This window comes from Rhamphochromis longiceps, linkage group LG10 (assembly GCF_057381845.1).
Source record: "Rhamphochromis longiceps isolate RC_006_pf linkage group LG10, R_longiceps_female_GT1.1, whole genome shotgun sequence".
Lineage (NCBI taxonomy): Eukaryota > Metazoa > Chordata > Actinopteri > Cichliformes > Cichlidae > Rhamphochromis > Rhamphochromis longiceps.
In genome coordinates this window covers 27,636,979-27,656,837 of record NC_140566.1, presented here as the reverse complement: position 1 = coordinate 27,656,837, position 19,859 = coordinate 27,636,979, and the positions used below count along the sequence as shown (strand labels likewise).

The 19,859-nt window shown below is 40.6% G+C and overlaps 1 protein-coding gene across 1 annotated transcript; it reads left to right on the top strand.

Moving 5' to 3' along the window:
• The first annotated feature begins 544 nt into the window (after nucleotides 1-544).
• On the top strand, nucleotides 545-19,565 carry LOC146661136 (E3 ubiquitin-protein ligase CBL-like). Its single transcript, XM_085421201.1, has 15 exons — nucleotides 545-1,127; nucleotides 3,039-3,286; nucleotides 5,061-5,207; nucleotides 6,969-7,125; nucleotides 7,486-7,607; nucleotides 7,723-7,860; nucleotides 8,303-8,390; nucleotides 8,544-8,675; nucleotides 10,129-10,338; nucleotides 10,620-10,736; nucleotides 11,554-11,837; nucleotides 12,134-12,301; nucleotides 13,925-14,028; nucleotides 14,198-14,380; nucleotides 15,486-19,565. Exons 1-15 carry the CDS (start codon nucleotides 984-986, stop codon nucleotides 15,827-15,829), a joined length of 2,586 nt encoding a protein of 861 aa, XP_085277327.1. The 5' UTR covers nucleotides 545-983; the 3' UTR covers nucleotides 15,830-19,565.
• Nucleotides 19,566-19,859: the final 294 nt, after the last annotated feature.

Sequence of the window (19,859 nt, the reverse complement as noted above, 5' to 3'; positions counted from 1 at the left end):
GTTATGGATTTCTGAGTCCTTTGAAATCACTTGTAAGCTCAGTATTTTTTAAAGATTTTGAATAAATGGCAATTTACTTGAAACAGCAGCTTAATTTAAATGCTATTTTAGCTGTTAGCAGAGTTATAATTGATTTATATTTTCAATTTTTTTCTTGTTTCGTTTTTGCTTTTTATTTTTCTAAAAATGTTTAGTTTTAGTTTAGTTTTTTTTGTTTCAGTCTCTTTAATTAGTATTATGTGGAAAGCATATGGGGGGTGCAAGATTGAGGGAAAATTAATATATCATAGTGAACTGAATATTACAGTAAAAACATTTTTTTAAAGCAGTTGACTCATAGTCTAGTTTTGTTTTGTTTTTTTGAGTTAATTTTTTTTTTACATTTAGATTTAGTTCTTAGTTTAGTTTCAGTTAATTATTATAACTTTGGCTATTTGGCTCTATTACAGGTAATTTACGTTAAGCCAGTTTTAATTTTCCCAGGTTCTGCGTGTTTGTTGACCGTGCTTTTACTTTGAAGGTACGGCCGGACATCCTTGTTTACTTTAGCTGCTGGCTTGCTGTTGGCTGGATCCGCTTCTCAACCTGTTTGTTAATCGCGCTGTGTGGCTTATTAACGCCCCGAGTTTATAATAAGCCGGGCTGATTTCTCAGGGGGAGATTTGACTTGCCGTCGCCGGGAGGCGGTAGGTCTATTTTTGAGGACAGATTAAGCAACACGGTGAGCATGTCCTGAGCTCGGAATCAAACTGAGTGGCTTTTCAAATGTAGCTTGTTAGCTAGCTGCATCGCGTATAGTGTACACACTGCCTTTTTTGTTCTGCTCATGGACAGCCTCTGCATGACAAATTATTACCAGTGTTGAGTGCAGGCAGGGCACGAAGACAGCGATCGTTTTGTTTGAAAACGTGTCAAGAACTGATCTTCGGTTGTCAGCCACCCACACCCAGCCCCGGGCTAACCCCCGGTCACCGACCGAATTAATGGCCGGAAATCCGAGAAGGGGCGCCGGTCTCATCGGCTTGATGAAGGACGCCTTTCAGCCTCACCAGCAAGCTCTCCAGCCTCACCAGCCCGCAGTGGTCGACAAGAAAATGGTGGAAAAATGCTGGAAACTCATGGATAAGGTACTGACAGTGGTTTTCCGGTAATAAATCCTTTACAAGAAAGGGGTTTGAAACAGTAAACGAAAAACTTCTTACTTGACTTTTTTTCTTTTTGTCTGTAACTCGACATCAGAGACAAATGCAAGGCCACTTTAACTGATTTTCTTTTCTCACATATTGAAAAAAGATTTAGCTCAACTTTTCCATATGCTCCTTCACTTAGCGTGAAACTGCGGTTATATTGAATCATCACTAATTCCCTTTGCATGACATGAATAACCTCCAGGACATCCACACAGGAAGGTGCTTTGGCTTAAATTTTAAACAATAACCTTTAAAGCAGTCTAAACCTGAAGCCTAAAACTGGAGTACAGTGGTGTCTGATTGTCTAATTGGGGTCATTTCTCCTGAATTAGGTCACATTCATATCCCTAAGAGGACACCCTATATTTAGTATTGGATAAGAAGAGGTGTACATGTTGCAGGGGCAAAGCAAGGTTCTCTATAGTCATTGCAGCCTATTTACTTTCTTTTGCAGTTGGCTATAACTAAATCAGATGAGCGGGAAGTGCAGAGAGATGGTGAGACAAGAGCTCACAAGATATTAATGCAAGTGAGCTGATGTAGGAAGTAACAGTGCATCAGATAATAGAGAGTGAACCACGGCATGCATGTGCAGTGTTCTGTGCAGACTCATTTACACCTGTGCTTGTAAATGGCACGTTTGAGGTCAAAAGCTTTCACACCTGGGTGGTATGCTTCAGGGCTGGGTGCTGAAAATTTTTACTGCCTTGCTGTAAAGTTGTATTGTGGGAATATATTGCCATCAAAGTAGCAAAATGAGGAATCCGAGGGTTTAATAATAATAATAATAATGGATACTTTATTGATCCCCATGGGGAAATTACTTGTTTTTCTCTGCATTTGACCCATTCACTCTGTGAAGCAGTGGGCAGCCCACTAAGCAGGCGCCCGGGGAGCAGTGTGTAGGGACGGTACCTTGCTCAGGGGTACCTCAGGGTAGCCGTTAAGTGGATTCGAACCGCCGACCTTCCGATCATGGGGCGACCACTTTACCTACTGAGCTATCCCTGCCCTTTGGGGGAAGGGCTGGATCTGATATAAAGAGTGAGTGTGCAAATGTATGCAAAAAAGAAACAAAACCCTACTTGCATGCACAGTTGGTCCACAGCAACGTGGGGAAAAGATGCACTTAAATGAATAGTGACAGCTAAGTTTCTGGTGAAGTTGATGCAAATTTTAGGTATTCAACGTGTTATTGTACTATGAGCCATTTCATGTTTATGGTCACAATATATTGGAAGTTATTTGGTGGGTATGGGAGCATAATTGAGTGCAATTTGATAAGTAACCTTAGTTGTCAGGTGATTAGTCGGGTAGTAAATGTCCGTCACAGATTAAAGAAACAGTTCCTGGTCAAACTTTGATCTACAGCTTGTGCCGCATTATTCTCCGATTACCGAAAAGACTTTATCAAGAACATTATCATCATAAACATTAGGAAATATTGGCTGAAACTTCAAACCATGACATCTGTAAGAATGGCAATTTTGTCCAGTAACATCACATTGCAAAAATCGTGACCCAGTTTTATGAGCTTAAAATTTATAGACACATCCATATCCAAACTTGCGTGCGATAGCTGATGATCTAGCTGGAAAACTGTCACGAAATCTGTGAGGTCTCTTTAAGCGCCCTGAGTATTAAACTGGTTAGTCCTGTATTTAAATGACCTCAGGCTTTTCTCCAGTACCATACTTAGACAAACTTTGTGAAACATGCACATTGCAGCATCTCGCATTGCCACAGCTAAAGGTTTTAATCCTGTTTGTTTTATTGTTTTTTGTTTTTTCGTTGTTTGCAAGTTAAAAAAAATAAAAAAATCTCTGAGCCGTTGCGTTCTCTGTCCAGGTGGTACGTCTGTGCCAGAACCCCAAGGTGGCGTTGAAGAACAGCCCGCCCTACATCCTAGACCTTTTGCCGGATACCTACCAGCATTTACGCACCATTCTGTCCAGGTATGAGGGCAAAATAGAGATCCTCGGCGAGAATGAGTATTTCCGCGTGGTCATCGACAACTTGACGAACAAGACGAAGCAGACCATGAGCCTTTTTAAGGAGGCCAAGGAGAGGATGTACGAGGAGAACTCCCAGCCCAGGTAGGCGCACGTTATATCTGGTCAAAACGATTCATCTTTGTGGGGGGAAACGGAATATTGCACCAGCAGAAAGCCAGGATGCAAAAGCTGTGAAGCAGGGAGTATCTGAATCATGGCACAGTTAAAGAGCTAATCGTTGTTTTTCTTGGCTTCCTATCAATAAAATAATCCCTTAAGCTCATGATGGTACGATAATTCGAGACCGTCTCTGTCCTATGGAGCACAGAACTGAGCTTTTTCACAGCATCTGTTTTGACATGAAATAGTTGGAAAGCACAGATGTTGATGATCACATTAATAAAGATCGTTACCTAAATAGAATAAAAGCTTCACTAATGGACCACCTTTGTCTGAAGGTCTGCTGTCAGCATTGGCTGACTTTTTTTATTTTTATTTTAACCAAAATAAAAAATGGGTTCTTAATGAAAACCTTCTAAACTACCCAAGAAATACAACTCATACTGAGATTTTTTGTGTGCTATTTTTTTTTCTCCATCAGATGATTAAAAAGATTAAAAAAAAAAAAGCGGCATGCTTGCACATCTCTAACTCTGTGCATTTAAAATGACTAGAAAACTACTGGAATTGCTGATGTCATTTAAGCTCTATAACATTAAACATGCAATCTTTTTGTAAATATTAATTTGAAGTATTGAAAAAGTTTGTCTTTTTTCTCGAAATGTTCTTACAAGTTTCCATCGCTGCGATTAAATCAAACCATATGAAGCAAAGTGAACTTTATAGGGAAGTGATTGCACTTTCGCAATCATGTGTACTTCCTCTGCTTCTCAGAAAGTCTTTGCTAAGCAAAAGTTCATCCTTCCTTTTACGCACTGAATTTTTATCAAGTGTAAGATGTTCTACACAAACAGCTGTGTTGGCATTAGCAAATGCATGTATAGGTCATCGGAAAGCCTTTTAATTGAACCTTCAAAGCTGAGGTCATGCTCAGACGATGTCATAAACATATATATTTTAAAAAGTCGTTGCCCAACTGGCTGTGCTCAGTATGCGTCTGCGACTTTTGGTTCAGTTTTTTGTCATGTGTCACCTTGTGCCTCCTTTTAAACTGATTTACTGTTTAAAAAAGCAAAACAAGTTTGGACTAGATTATGCACCCGCACTGGTTATGTTCAACCCCAATGAGGGTGGACTCACTTCCTCTGAAAAGTAGCGTTTCGTGTAGACTGCTCAAACCAGTTATCTTCAAATGTAAAGCAAACGCAAGTGTAAATGTCAATTTTCAACATTGCTTCCCTTCTTCTGCAGTTATGTTCATCATTTCAGCTCTAAGTGGACATATTTTTATAAATTTGACACTTGAGTTGTCAGGAATGGGGTTCGTTTATCTGGGAGGTGGTGCAGCCGGCCACAAGTAATTTTACAGAAAGTGCTTTATATGCATTTAACAAAATAACACCAGTTGTTTCAACAGCAGAAAAAGAAAAAAGCGAAGAAGAAAATGTCCAGTTGACTATTGTGTTTGTTGAGAAAGAGGAAAAAAATTAACTGTAGATCCATAAAATGTGCCAGAGGAGAGGGAAATGTACGAGACGAGTGGTACCATCTTTGATTCCGCCTGATTGTTTTGTACTCGAAAGTGTCTGGCTGCTGAAAACTTCTATTTCTGTGTGCATGCAAGTGTAACTTCCCCTTTTTATTTAAAACCGAACATGGCGTTATAGAATACTAAAGACATTAGGCTGATGATACCTGTAACTAACTTGTTGCTACGGTTTCCTTTAATTGTCTCTCTTCCTTTTCTCTCACTTAGGCGAAACCTTACCAAGCTGTCTCTGATCTTCAGTCACATGCTAGCGGAGTTAAAAGCCATCTTCCCCAATGGCCTATTTCAGGGTGACAACTTCAGGATTACCAAAGCTGATGCTGCTGAATTCTGGAGAAGGTCATTCGGGGACAAGTGAGTTTTTGTTTCAGCTCTTTATTCTTATTCTTGGGTGATGCTCGAATGACTCATATTTCACAGTAATCCTTATTTATGTCATGCTGGCCATCGATTCCAGTTCATCTCTGGCTGATACAAGCAGTTTTATCTTACTTACTGCTTCCTGCCTCTTGCAAACAAAAGATTTAAACAGAAGTCAGATTACCATATTAGCATAGTCACATTCATGGGCAACATACATACGCAAAGTAAAAAAAACACAACAAAAGCGCTGAAACTGAGCATTTATAGCAGTGGGAGGTCTGGGTTTTGGGGTCATGAGTTAAGGCTACGTAAGATGACCTCATGATTTGAACCTTTGACTGTGAGCATCCCAGCCATTTTATTAGGGGCACCTTGCTTCAGAGATGCCTTCATTTTTGTGGCATTGATTCAACAAGGTGCTGGAAACATTCCTTGCTGATTTTGGTCTATAGTGACATGACAGGATCATAAGGTTGCTGCCACATACCCAGGTTTCCCTATTGGACTCTGGAGGCCATTTGAATGCTATTGCTTGGATGTTACTTACTGTCATGTTTAGAAAACCAGTTTGATTGGAGCTGTATCACCAGATATGTTATTTTACTGAAAGCAGCTATCAAAAGATGTTAGAGATGTTTGTGGGGGGAAAATCACAGCAGATCAGCAGTTTATGAAATGCTCAGAGCAGCACCAACAAGCATGTCCCATTCAAAGTCCTTTAATCGCTCTTTCTCCCACATTCTGCTCAGTTTGAACTTAAGCAGGCAGTGGTAACCATTAGAGGTGGGAATCACCATACATCCCACGATACGATATTATCACAATACTTAATGCACTATATGATATTATTGCAATTTTTTAAAATATTTTGCAATATTCAGATTCTGTACATAAAGGTAAACTTTATCAATATTCATTTTATCTAATATCAAAGTCTCACACTCAGTCTTTCTCTCATTTCAGTCAGTTTTATTGCTGACAAACTGAACGGTTTGTATTACAGTCTAGTCCAACTTAACTGAATGCAACCATCTGGTACAATTATAGCTATTCTGAACTATGCAATTTATGAAAACTATGCAGCCCCTTCAGCAACTGAAGAATTTGAAAGTAAATGAAAACAAAATATAATTTTACATTAAATAAAAAAGTTTTAAACTTAATTAAAATAAAAAATGTCTTAAATTAAAATAAGTAAACTGTCATGTTTATTGCTGCCAAAAAAAAGTTAATCTTTTGCTCAGAAAAAGGATCAACATGCTCTGAAGTCAGAGCATGTTCCATTCCACAAAAACTTTTTTTTGTAACAAAATATCGATTTCTGCTGTCCCTGTATCGATACATTATTAGCAAACAAAATATCACGATACTTCACAGTATCGATTTTTTCCCACACCCCTAGTAACCATATACATATGTGTCTGCATGCATAAATGCACTGAGTTGCTGTCATGCTCAGATATTAGTATTAATCAGTAGTTGAACACACGTATCTAATAAAGTCACAGTTGAGTGTGTGTATTTGAGGAAAAGCATACCAGGTCCCCTTTAGTCAACTAAAAATACACCTGTGTATATATTTAGAGTTGTCTTTATAAAGGTCTGCTGCCTAGTTAGCTAGGTGTTAGCTTAGCAAATCTGCAATTTTATTACATTTTAGGTTCTGTTTAACCCCAAATTCTGTCTTAACTAATAGTGAAAGGCAATGTTCCCACAACAAACATTTGTTTCCTCTCCCTCCCTTCTACCCAGGACTATAGTGCCATGGAGGACATTTCGGCAGGCTCTTCATGAGTTTCACCCTATTAGCTCAGGTCTGGAGGCCATGGCGCTCAAATCCACTATCGACCTCACCTGTAACGATTACATCTCTGTCTTCGAGTTTGACATCTTTACAAGGCTCTTTCAGGTACGTCACAAAGCATTCAGAGTAGTTCACTGTAAAACTGCACAGTTTACTAAAATGTTATTAAAGTGCAAAGGCGGTGAATTATATGAGGACGCTTAAATTTGTTTATTTGTTTAAATTTGAGTCCAGCTTAGTCTCTCCTGTGTAAATGCAGCAGCAGGGTCTGAACCCACTCGCATATGTTTTTCTGTAGTGTTGCCAGCGATCAGAGTTGGTGTTTGTAATTTTATTGCTGCAAACAGATCTTCTGTCCTATATGCATTATAGTCTCATACCTGATTTTTGTTGTGAATTCAACTTCAAAACAGCCGATGTACACAACATAAATAAAATGTTTGCATTTGTGAATCTGTCTTGCAGCCATGGTCATCTCTTCTAAGGAACTGGAACAGCCTGGCTGTTACACACCCTGGTTATATGGCCTTCTTAACCTACGATGAGGTGAAGGCTCGACTGCACAGGTTCATCCACAAACCTGGCAGGTAGGCCTCACAGATCAGATATATCCTATAATACTTTTGGGGGGAAATTCCTACTGTATTAAATATTTTGTTGCAGGAGTTTGTAGCTGTTGGTTGAAATAACTCTCTCCCACAGCTATATCTTCAGGCTGAGCTGCACTCGGCTGGGCCAGTGGGCAATTGGCTATGTGACAGCTGATGGGAACATCCTGCAGACCATCCCGCATAACAAACCACTCTTCCAAGCACTCATTGATGGATACAGAGAGGGATTGTGAGTCGCATATCATCGGGGTCAATGAACTAGTATTTAGTGTCGATTTATAGCACTATTAAACTGCAAGCTGTCAGGGGAGGGTATTGTCTTTCAGCCTGCTGAGTACATGTTACTTTAGGTTACTGAATTAATAGTGTGGAGGGTGGAGTCTTTGTAGTAGTTCCTCAAAATTTAACAAAAAACCTTACGAGGAACAGGTTGGAGAGTGTGGATAAAATGGTGTCACAATCGATGTATAATTAACTAGTTTGTGTCATCCTGCAGAGAAACAGACCTGTTTTGTTGTTTTTTAAGGATTTTATAATGAGAAATTGTTTGGCAGCCTCGATGAATTGTAAAAACATGGCGAGGTTGTTGTTTCTTACTGTTGATTTATAAAATCTGAAACTGACCCTTTTTTCGTGACTTGGTTGCGTTTCTGTGCGCCGTGGTTCTCCAGCTATCTTTTCCCAGATGGCCGTGCACAGAACCCAGACCTGACAGGGTTGTGTGAACCGTCTCCACAGGATCACATCAAAGTTACTCAGGTTTGTTTCTCATGTGCGTGCATGTTTTTAATGCAGAGAACAAATACAGATGCATAAAATGACAGATTTTTAGGAATAAATCTCTACAGGATGAGAGTAACATGAGCAGCCGGTGTTGAACGGTCTCCCTCTTTCCCTCGTTTCTCTGTGTAGGAGCAGTACGAACTCTACTGCGAGATGGGCTCTACTTTCCAGCTTTGTAAGATCTGTGCAGAGAACGACAAGGATGTGAAGATCGAGCCGTGCAGACACCTGATGTGCACCTCGTGTCTGACCGCCTGGCAGGTATGACCTTATCTGCCACCTCTCCATTTAAACTATAAACTTTTATTACACTGATTTGAAGCAGCTCGATAAATCCTGACAGGGATCTTCTTTTTCCTGCTGTAGAATTTTCTTTAAATTCAGTTTTTTGTGTTCAATGGTGCCTTTTTAAATAGGTCAATTAATAATAAGTCTTTGATTTAGATTCATTTTCAGATTGCAAGTGTTTTACTCCACTCTCTGATCTGCATGTTTAAACTTAAGTATAATGTCTTTTTTCTTTTTTTAAAAAATTATTAGTAGTAGTTCTTGCAGTAGAGGAGTCGTGTCATGTTCCTCAGTGTAACTGTTGCAGTCCCCAAACTTATACGTTCGGTTCTTTGAGCCATAAGATCCCACAGTGCTGCTGAGTTTTAATAATGAAAGTGTGAAACAAAGGGAAGCAAAAGAACTCCGGCTAAAACAAACAAACAAAAGAGGAAGGAGACCATGAACGAACCACACCAGACTGTCTGCTTCAGGCGTCACCCCTAAACTACTTTTTTTCTTCCTTTTTTAACTAAGAACCAAAAACAAAATCAAAAAACAGGCCTGTAGCAACAGAAAGGCAGAGGGGAGGGACAGAGATTCCAGTTACTAACCATCAAGCTTCAGCAGCCAATCGGCACTAAGAATAAATCTAAAGTGAGATCAGGTTAACGAGGGTGCTGATAAAAACACAACAAGGTGACGACTGGACCAACGCACCGAGGTCACGTGTAGCTGTAACTTTATTGTTTTATTAACGTGATCTTACAGTCAGTGAAGCTGAAGCACTTTCTTTTTGTACTTCCTTTAATAAAATCCTTCTTGTTACTAACAACTAACAACTTTTCCTCTTCAAACATAAAAGATTAAATAGACTTTACTGGCTGGGAACATAGACTTGCTAAGAGTGACACAAAGGACTTGTTTGCCATGAGTGAGTGATTAAGTGAATTAATTTGATGTGCTGTTTATTCTTGATGGACTTTGGACTTTAGACTTCCTTATATGGAATTTATTTTGATTGTGGTTGACATCAGACGAACAATATAATCGTTGTCTTCCCAAGCACAGTCGTGTTGTTCTCACTACTCTGCTTTCACGACAGAAATGCTCTCCGGGCTAATTTAACAGATTAATTAATCGCAGCATGACTGCAGAGTTCTTTAGACATGGTTTTTATTGAAGTGCTCCTTCTGCAGATCTTTGATGTACAACATTTATTTGACATCTTCAGTTTTATTTACATTATAATTCATCCTATCCAGGTTGACTCTTTTTGTGGTAGTTTTCATGGTTTCCTCCTTCAGCTTTCATTCTTGAAAAGACTTGCAGCTGTAATTTGGGTTTAAATCAAAGCAAAGCCTTTTACAAATGATGAAAGCTTCAGTCTGCTCCTTTACCTTTACCTCCTAACCTTGCTGTGTCTTTCTGTGTGTGTGCATTTCAGGAATCGGAGGGTCAGGGCTGCCCGTTTTGCCGATGTGAGATTAAAGGCACGGAGCCTATTGTAGTGGACCCCTTTCACCCGAAGGCCAGTGGGGCTTCCTTTGCTGGTTTCCAGGGGTCGAGCAGAGCAGAAGCCGCAGGCAACGAAGAGGAAGAGGATGATCGGCTGGAAGACCAGCAACTTGTCATGAGCAGGCTGGCCTGCACCAAAGTAAGACGAGCACGTACATATATTTAGACGCTCACTGGGTGCTTTATTAGACGCAGCTGTTCGATTGCTTATTAATGCACATAATTAATCAGGTAATTGCTACAACAACTCAGTAAATTTAGCTAATAGATATGGTCAAGATGACCTGCTCAAGTTCAAGCAGAGCATCAGAAAAGGAATGAAAGGTGATTTGAGTGATCCTTATCGTGTAAATATCGCTGAGGAATATTACAAGCACTTCATCTGCTACAAAATCTGTAAATCAATGTGTGGGTGTGCAGGTGGAGCGCCCTCCATCTCCAGTGTCTCAGCTGCCTCCGGTGCCTCCGCGACTGGACCTCTTACAGCAGAGGTCCTCTACCTCCCTTAGTGCACTGAGTCAGGGAGCCACAGCCAAAGTAAGTACACGCCTGAGTGCACTAAAGACAAAAGACTTTGAGACCGACTAGCTGTGGAAAAGAATTCAAAGGGTGGAAAAATAGTTTTTAGAAAAACACTTGCATTGGCCAAAGGTGCATTCAAGACTTACCGGTCACTGAAATATTTTCCCTCTGAATAGTGCCTATAAGAAGAGCCCTGTGCAAACATACAGTTGAACCAGAAGTAATAACTGCTTAATCATATGGAAGTCATATGCAAAGTGTTAAGGCCAACACCTGCTGCTGGGACGCAAACTTCATTACAAGAGCAGTACATTTAGGTCAGAGTAATATCACAAACTAACCACCTCCTATTACCAGCTTTAACTCACTTTTTATATCAATAAATGAATGTATATGAATGGCTAACGATATAAATATCTAATGAATATCTTCTCTAGAAAAGAGCATTTATAGTTTTAGTTGTGATCAAAAGAGCCTGTGAGATAAAGCTGTAATGAGCCCAAGTATATTTTAGTCAATATTTCCTAGAAGCCTTGAAGTTACCACAGTGTGTGTCAGATGTCCATTTGATAGTCAAAAATAATCATGTGTTAATGTGGCTGCAGATTCCTGGAAATTATGTGAATTGGCTAAGTGTTGGTATTCACAACTGCTCAATTGTTTGCGTGTGACTTAAAGATTAATAGTCACGCCTTTTTATTAAACCTCCAGTGTGCTGCCAGCCCTGCTAACACAATTATTGTTAATACCAAAATAGGATGTGTGTGTGTGTGTGTACTTGAGTCTTCACATCTCTAACAAAAAACATCCTGTACTGTGTCTTCTGACCCAGATGGTAGCCACTCACAGGGACAAGCCTCTACCTCTGCCTCCAGCACTGAGAGAGCTGCCCCCTCCTCCCCCACCGGAGCGCCCCTCCCTGGTCGGCCAGGAATCCAGACTCCAAAGGAGACCCCTCCCCTCCACCCCGGACCAGCCAGCCTGGGCAGCCAACTACATGGTGCCACGCCCTGCAACGAAGGCCCCGTCGTCCATCCCTCAGAGCAACGGAGCCGGCGCAGAGGGGAGCAAACCGCAGACGGCGATCAATGCTGTGTACTGCCTGGCTGCACTAAGGTGTAGTAGACAGGAAATAATGTAGTGAGACAAGAACTGATGAGGAGCGAATGGATATTTTTCCATCTTTCTTCGACCTTGCCAGCAGCGTTCTTAACATTTGTTTTGGTGATGTAATGTAGAGCCACATCAGTGTTCTGATCTATCAAAATGATGCCTTTCATATATTTCTAGAACTAGTAAAAAAAAAAAAACTGTCAGTGTGTTTGCGTTTTGTGTCTCCTTCAGGATTTCTCAAATTTGTCATTTACGACTGATGAGAAAAAACACGCTCTGTGATGTCTACCTTTGCTCAGGTCGTTGCCAGGGTCAGCGGTGTCCAGCGGGGAGAAGCTGTCGTCAGACGGTGAAGATAATGAGTACATGAGTCCCACATCCCTTCCAGCTTCCGGTGCCCCATGGGTAATAACAGGCTCCTTGGTGCCCCCACCACCAACCCAGGGAAACAACCACAATGACATCAGGTAAACGGAACAGCAAGGGGGATGAAGTTGCTTCTATTAGAAGAATGTTTTTCAGGAAAATGACCTCTAAAGGCTTCTCCGCAGCTGGAACGTATTGACACTTAACATGTGGGCTATTTATTTCCCATATTTTTAGGTTTCTGGATTAGTTTTAGTATTCTGACTCAGTTTTTAAAGGCCAAACATAATCAATGACCAGAAGAAGAACACAGCTTAACAGCATTGAAAGTATCACAGTGTAAGGAAAAAAATAGACAACACTGGATTTAGACTACAAGTGAAAGAAAATCAGACCCAAAGGGAGCATAAAAATGACACAATTGGTCCCACTGTCATCTTATTAATGGAGTATGTATAGTGTAAAAGGAAGAACTTTACACCAGATCAGGTCAGATGACTTGAAGCTCCAGGGTGTGCTGTCTTTTGGAACAGGACTATATGGCGCTGTCTTTAAGGGAAAAATATAGATGTTGGGTTGTTGGAAATACCAGCAGATCAACAAACATGCTCAGACCTTCCAGCAGGTAATAAAATGTGCTTATGTGTGTGGTTATGTAATTGTATAGTGAATTGCAGAGAAAAATCTCGCTGGGAAAGGTTACAAGTGAATTTCAAACAGTTCGTAGAGTGAAAAGTGAGGAAGTTGGTCTATAAACAAGTTAAAGGGATAGTCTGACACACAGTAATGCAACCCTCAAATCTGAAGCTGTGTATTTTGTCCAGCAGGGTGCTCTCGAGGTTCCCATTCCTTAGACAGAACTCTCGTTCACTTACTTGCTGTTTTTCACCTCCTTAAATAATTTAAAGGGCATTGCTTGAAGATGACGGCAGCTGCATCTCAGCTTGTCTCTTTGATTAAAATGATGAAAGTGTCTAAAATGTAGGGAATTCGAATGGATAGGAAATCTGCTTAAATTTTAAAACTCGAGAGCTGAAAGTTGTGGTGTGAGCCTACAAAGATGCCTTCACTGGGTCCATGCATGACTAATTAGGCTTAAAATGTGTAATATTTGGAAGCATTCATACCTCTGTGTGATTGGTGGATTTTTGTTTGAAGTAGAGCTAGATGTTTAGCGGTCTATTTGTGATGTTAGCACACTGAAATGATGAGTTTTTGATCAGAGGTTTGGTGATTTAGCTTACAAAGTGTAGATTCAGTCATTGAGAATATTACTTTCTCTGTGAGGATTAGTTTGTGTAAGAGTCAGGCATAAAGGATCGCCAACAATGGCCCTTTTCAAAATCTGCTTCTAATACTTTTTCCTTTCTTTTTGTTTATTTTGGTCATGTAGTGTTACCATGGTAACTAGACAAAATTTCAGATTATGAGTTAAGTGTAAGGGGCTCAGGATGCAGACTTTCCAGGCACACTGCTCTGTCCCCAACCACCTACAGTTCAAACCTGCTGTTTGCAAGGGGCATCCTATCAGAAGAAAACTGACTTTAAGGGGACGGTGGCCTGAAAGTATAAATGGCATTATTTATTTATTTATTTATTTATTTATTTAAAATCATGGAAAACTATTTGAGTCCAAGAATAAGATTCTTTAAATGAAAATAAGCACAGTTTGTTCCCCTTTAAATGATTCCTCTATCTCTCTCCGTCTCGCTGTGTGCCTGCAGTGAGGTGGGGGACAGTGACTCTGAGGACCCCCAGGTTTACGAATCCATGTGTAACATCCAGGCCCAGGCTGGCTCGTCGGAGACGACACAGAACTCTGAGCTGGGTAACGTTCTCAGTTTCTCACTTCAGTGTATGGGAAGTGCTTGATCATTGTGGATTACTAACAGTAATCGGACTATTTGTTCTAGTAGTAGTGGATAAACTGACATCACAGAATTAAGAATATCAGTGTAAAACCTCATTTTTATTTACTTTTTTTTTCCCCCTCCAAGACCTTCCTCAGCATTCAGCTGTTCCGCCGGACAAAAAGGAGGAGGCCAGTGTGGAGGATGTTTACGAGTATGACTTTCCCAGACCAGTGGTCCCTCCTGCCCCCGCCAGAAGAGCCCTGTCAGATATCGGCGGCCCTTCTTCAGCCTTCAGTAATCTCAACATAGACTCTGCAGTAGATCCCAGTATGTGTGGGGTTTTTTTTTTGTTTTGTTTTGTTTTGTTTTTTTTCTCCCCCCTTTTTTAATTTCTAATGATCAGCAGGTGGCGAAATTTCTGGTTTCAAAAAGGGAGTTGTGGTCATTAGTTACGTCGTACTGAACACAGCGTGATTTATATTTTAATAGTGATCACCAGTATGCTCAGCTTGGGGCTTCAAGATGATGCACGAACAAACCGGTGACATCCAGTTCTCTGTTGTCCACGCTATTAATGTTGTTTTATTGAGCATTTTTCCTCAGGCTGGAAATAAAACAAAAAGTGCCAAACAATTTTTTTGGCATTGAAGCTAATCACAATTAAAGAAAAATCAAAAAGTCCAAACAGAAAAGTAGTTTTAGTTAGACTCTGTAGTGGTGGACAAATGAATATTAATTTGAGAAGTAATTAGGCTACATGAATGTAACTTGAAACTTCTTGTTTAACTTTGGCTTCAGCAAATTACTGCTTTAACCACACTGAAGTCAGTGATGGAAATTGCTTTCATAGATACTCTAACACATAGTGCTGCATGTCAGGCCAGCTTGTGAAACTGCTCAGGCGATTCATGAGGTCAAAGTTGCAACAGAATCCATCGTGCCAGGCTTGAAGCTATGTGCTTCTAGATGAACTACAGGTAGTTTGGACCAATCAGCCTTCTGTTAGGAAGCCACATTCATTCTAGGAGCAAGTGTCACTGCTTGGCAGTTTGCTTGGTAACAGTTATTTTGAAGCCAGAACTTTAATGTCAGTGATAACCTAAAGGCCTTTTTTCCTGCAAGTTTTATTTCTGTGGCACATGCTGTTTCTTTGCCTTTCACAGACTGTTACAGATGATTTATCCAGTGTTTTAGTTTTTTCAGAGTGCGGATACTTTTAACAGTTTTTAAGGACTTCTTAAATGTTTCTGTTTCTCAGATGTTTCAGGTTAGCAAATGTCTGGTTATAAAGGCAAATATTAAATTATTTTTCCCACAAATCATCTACTCATCAGTGCTCATGTGTCAATGTAAATGTGTATTTGACGTGTTTATTTTGTATTTGACTCATCACGTTTCTTATTTTTCTTTCATTTTCTCTCATTTGTTTCAGGTATGTTTGTAGCAGGCGGCGACCCCGAACGTCCCCCAAAACCTCTCCCGCGGCGAGCCAACTCTGACCGACGGCCTCGTCCGTTAAACCGCGAGCCACCTCCGCCGCCGCCAGACCTCCCTGGCCCCTCCTCATCTGCCTCCCCTGTTCCACCTCCGACTATTCCTCCTTCAGGTCCTGGAAGCTTGGCCCTAAACGGGGAGATTGAATGCCTCATATCCCAAGGCTACTCCATCCAGGACATCCAGAAGGCCCTGATGATCGCTCAGAACAACCTCGAGACGGCCAAGAACATCCTGCGCGAGTTTGTCTCCATCCCTTCCACAGCGCACATCGCCACATAGTCACTTTGCGCAGGCTCATCCTCTGTCTCGTCTCTCTCCACTCTGTGCCATTATCATTTACCAAGCACTTTCCTGCAGGGCCACAAGTACTTTCAGAAGGCTTTACTCTGAGGGATGATGCTGCGTTCATGTTATATCTCATCCAAAGTCATTTGTAGTGGGAAAACAGCAACGTGGGGTGGGGTGGGGGGACTATTGTTAAAGACAATGTCAAGCGGCTGAAATTACAGTCTCAGAATCTCTTTTACTTGTAATATTCATTTGGAGATTGAGGGTTTTGGCCTTAAAGGTGAGAGGTCAACTGTAAGTCCGATATGACCTGAACACAGCATAAATGGAGAATCGGAGCCTTTAAAATGGGCTTGCTGTGACCCTGCTGTGATTCGCTGAGTTAGTTAAATGCTGCGGCAGTGTCTCCCCTCAGTCTGCGTGCACGCTCTCATTAAGCTAAGTGTTAAAGCCGTGCAGACTTTGTTCAGCGAAGGTACCCCGCACATAGTCGTGTCCGACTGGGCGTCCCACTGCCTGCAGCCGCTCGGTCTGGTGCTTTTACTGGCTTCTTTGCAAATCGTGGCGTACGAATATGTAGCGATACGGTCTGAAACTGGTGATTAACTGTGTGGCAGTCGTGCTCGTGCTGATGAATGTGAACGTGTAGTCGCGGTGCAGTATTGCAGGGCTTCGATGTCGTACGCGTCGCTGTGGCTCGCTCCGTTTTCGATGGTATCTGACAAGGTGAACACAATTCAGTTGCCGTCTGTCAGCTCCAGGTTCGGTGATAGTTCTATGATGAAATAACAAATTTAATGTTTAAGTACTCTCATAATGTGTTGTGGTGTGCGTAGTACTAACAATGGCTGAGTTTGAGTTCTTTTTAATTCCATCGTTTCCTGCCACCGCTAGAGGTGGCCCGACACTGAAGGCTGGTTTATTTAGTCGCAAAGCTTCTCTCTATGCTCGTAGTTTCTTAGTTATTAACCGAAAGAAGCTCTTAGAACAGCTTCACTCAGTTCACTGGGAAATCACATCAAACTCTAAAGCCTAAAGCAAAAAACAAAAAACTGAAAGTGGGGTGAAGTCACGTGGACTCAGGTACTCAGTAATAAGCCAGGTTATATGTAACGAGCAGATGCTAAAGGACACGCTTCCTCCATCCTCACAGACATTCCATAGAGTGGATTTTCTTTATATTTTTAGGTTTCCTGCAGCATATTTACATACAGCTACCATAGTTAAGATATTAAAATCTGTTTTCTGATTCTTCGATGAGCTCGTTTACGTCCTCTAACTTTAAATTCTGGATATGACTCGAATGTAGCTGCGGTAATTCCATCTGTCCACAGTCCTGTATGACCATTTTGTGGATTTCAGTCACTCTGCAGTTCATAAAACTCTTCATGGGAGGAATGTTGGGGAAAGGCAACAAAAATCTCAGGATTGTATTAATCCGTCAAAGCAATTTACAACACATTACAGCTGTCACAAATGCCAACAAATTTCTAAAACATGTTTTAGAAATTTGTAAAAACTTTTTAAAACAAAATTGTATTATTAGTTATAATGTTAATAATGAACAGAATTCATGTTTTTCAGGCATAGCAGTGAGCCAGTAAAAACTTTCTGTGCAAGAATGCAAGAAAATAAGTATGTGGCATCTTAATTTAAAAAAAATAAAATTGTATTTAAACCAAATTAATGGACAACAAAAATAATTATATTCAAGCATTAAAAATAAAATTTCAATCAAATAGCTTGTTTATACTGGTGGATTAACTGGTATGGAGATGATTTCGGTAAATACTAACACTGTTCATTTAGAGCAGCTGGGGCACAAACCTTACATTGGATGGTGGTCTGATAAACGTGTTGTATAGCCAGCTTCTAGATGCGCAAGTGGTAACTCTAAACACGCTCCTGATCACTAGTTTCAAACTTAGAAAGCCAATTTTTGGGGGGCTGATTTGAGCTATTTGCAGATATATTTCACTCTTGGTACTATATAACTGCTACTAAATGGAAATTAAAAAGAAAAGACTAGATGAGCGAAACATCCTTCAAAGATTTATCCGTGATGTTTCGTAGTTTTCCACCAGAGGGCACTCTGTAACTTCCCTGTTGGCAACAGGAATGTTCTGAGCAGAGTGAGAGAGTAAACGAGTGATCCATGACATGTATTGTCTGTATTTGTGTGTGTATAGACTATGCATAACAAATTTGTTTATTTCGGCTGCTGAAAGAAAAACAAACTGTTGATATCAGATTTTTAAATCACTAAATATCAGTTTTGTTTTATCCTATATGGGTCGGGAATAAATGCCCAGAATAAATTGGCTTGAAATTGTCACAAAACCTTTGAACAGGGACTCGTAGACTCTGACTTCTATTTTAACTTTGGTACAAAAAACAAAGAAATCAACAATCTGCTCCAATTTTACTAACACGTTAACTTCTTCGCGTAAAATTTCAAGCATGCGTGCTCTTCATCACACCAAAACTCTGGTACCACCACTAAGGATGAACTTAGATTGTAATACTTGTAGTGTTGCAATCCATTACAAATACTAGCTTTCCTTTAAAATGTCTGAGTTGACGATACGGGACTTTCTCCAAATTCCTGCTGTGACCATGTGCAGCTTCGCTGATTCATGTACGCTACTGTGTAGTTTTACTCCCCTTTTCTCCTCTTTAAAAGCTGCTAAGAAGTAAACATCTGGTGAGATCAACACTCTTCCCATACATACTTTTATGAACTGCTGCTTTTCAGTGCACAGAGATCTTAGGTCCTTAACGCGCCAATAAAATATCCAAATTGACACGTAAAAAGCCCTTTAAAGGTTTGGATTTCTCTCAGGTTATATTTTCTTGTCAATGGACCAAAAAATTCAGCAGCTGCCACTTCCAGGCATCACCACACCTATAGCGTCTGAGATGAGCCCATCGGTGGTATTCAGCGTCATACCTGCATGAGGGCTGTTGGTTTGTCTACTTAAGAAACTAAAGAAAGATTCAGATTAAAGACATTAAAGGAGAACAGTGATCTGATCTGAATCCAAACACAACACAAAAAGAGTTGCAACATCTGGAACATTTATGTTTTTCTGCATGAATATTATTTAAACCATAGGCTGATTTTTGTTGTTGTTCTTACAAGTCCTAAAGGTAGATGACAAGAACCCAGTTTAATCAAATGAGCCTGACAGTGAAAGGAAGCTCACTGTCAGCTGGTCACCTTTTCATTCCTCCGCAGCGACATGTACAGTAAACGTGCCTTCTGTCCATCACAACTTGCACATGCCAGCAGGCAAGCCAAAATAACCCCTCCACATTCACCATTTAAATGTGTTGGAAACTACTGCAGATTGTTTTCAGGTCAAGCGCTCTCTTGATTTCACCATGGTAACACTATATCAGAACTACAGTTTATGCAAATTTACCTTTTTAGATTAAAAAAATTTAACTGACTTAAAAGTGTTTCAGAATAGAGAGAGCTCCACTTTTTAAAGTCAAAATAACAAACTTTAACCCTGATTTGGGTGAAAGGGCAAAGGGCGATTGACTTATATTAAACATGAACTTTATCTGAAAAATGTTTCTCGTAATTATCAGACACTAGGATCTCCCACCCCCAATAAATGTGCTGCTGGATTTGGAGACAGTGCAAAAACCTAATACTTCAAACGGAACTAAATGAAAAGAAATGTTACTAAATTTCTAAATCTGATGCTAAGGGGGAGAATGGTAAATGGCCTGTATTTATATAGCGCCTTACTAGTCCCTAAGGACCCCAAAGCGCTTTACATATCCAGTCATCCACCCATTCACACACACATTCACACACTGGTGATGGCAAGCTACATTGTAGCCACAGCCACCCTGGGGCGCACTGACAGAGGCGAGGCTGCCGGACACTGGCGCCACCGGGCCCTCTGACCACCACCAGTAGGCAACGGGTGAAGTGTCTTGCCCAAGGACACAACGACCGAGACTGTCCAAGCCAGGGCTCGAACCGGCAACCTTCCGATTACAAGAC

What these genes read in the sequence shown, in the direction of transcription:
- LOC146661136 (XM_085421201.1), top strand. Translation starts at nt 984, where the DNA reads ATGGCCGGAAATCCGAGAAGGGGCGCCGGTCTCATCGGCTTGATGAAG. An exon ending in GATGGATACAGAGAGGGATT is followed by an intron (nt 7,861 to 8,302) that starts GTGAGTCGCATA and finishes GTGGTTCTCCAG; the next exon opens with CTATCTTTTCCCAGATGGCC. An exon ending in ATCACATCAAAGTTACTCAG is followed by an intron (nt 8,391 to 8,543) that starts GTTTGTTTCTCA and finishes TTCTCTGTGTAG; the next exon opens with GAGCAGTACGAACTCTACTG.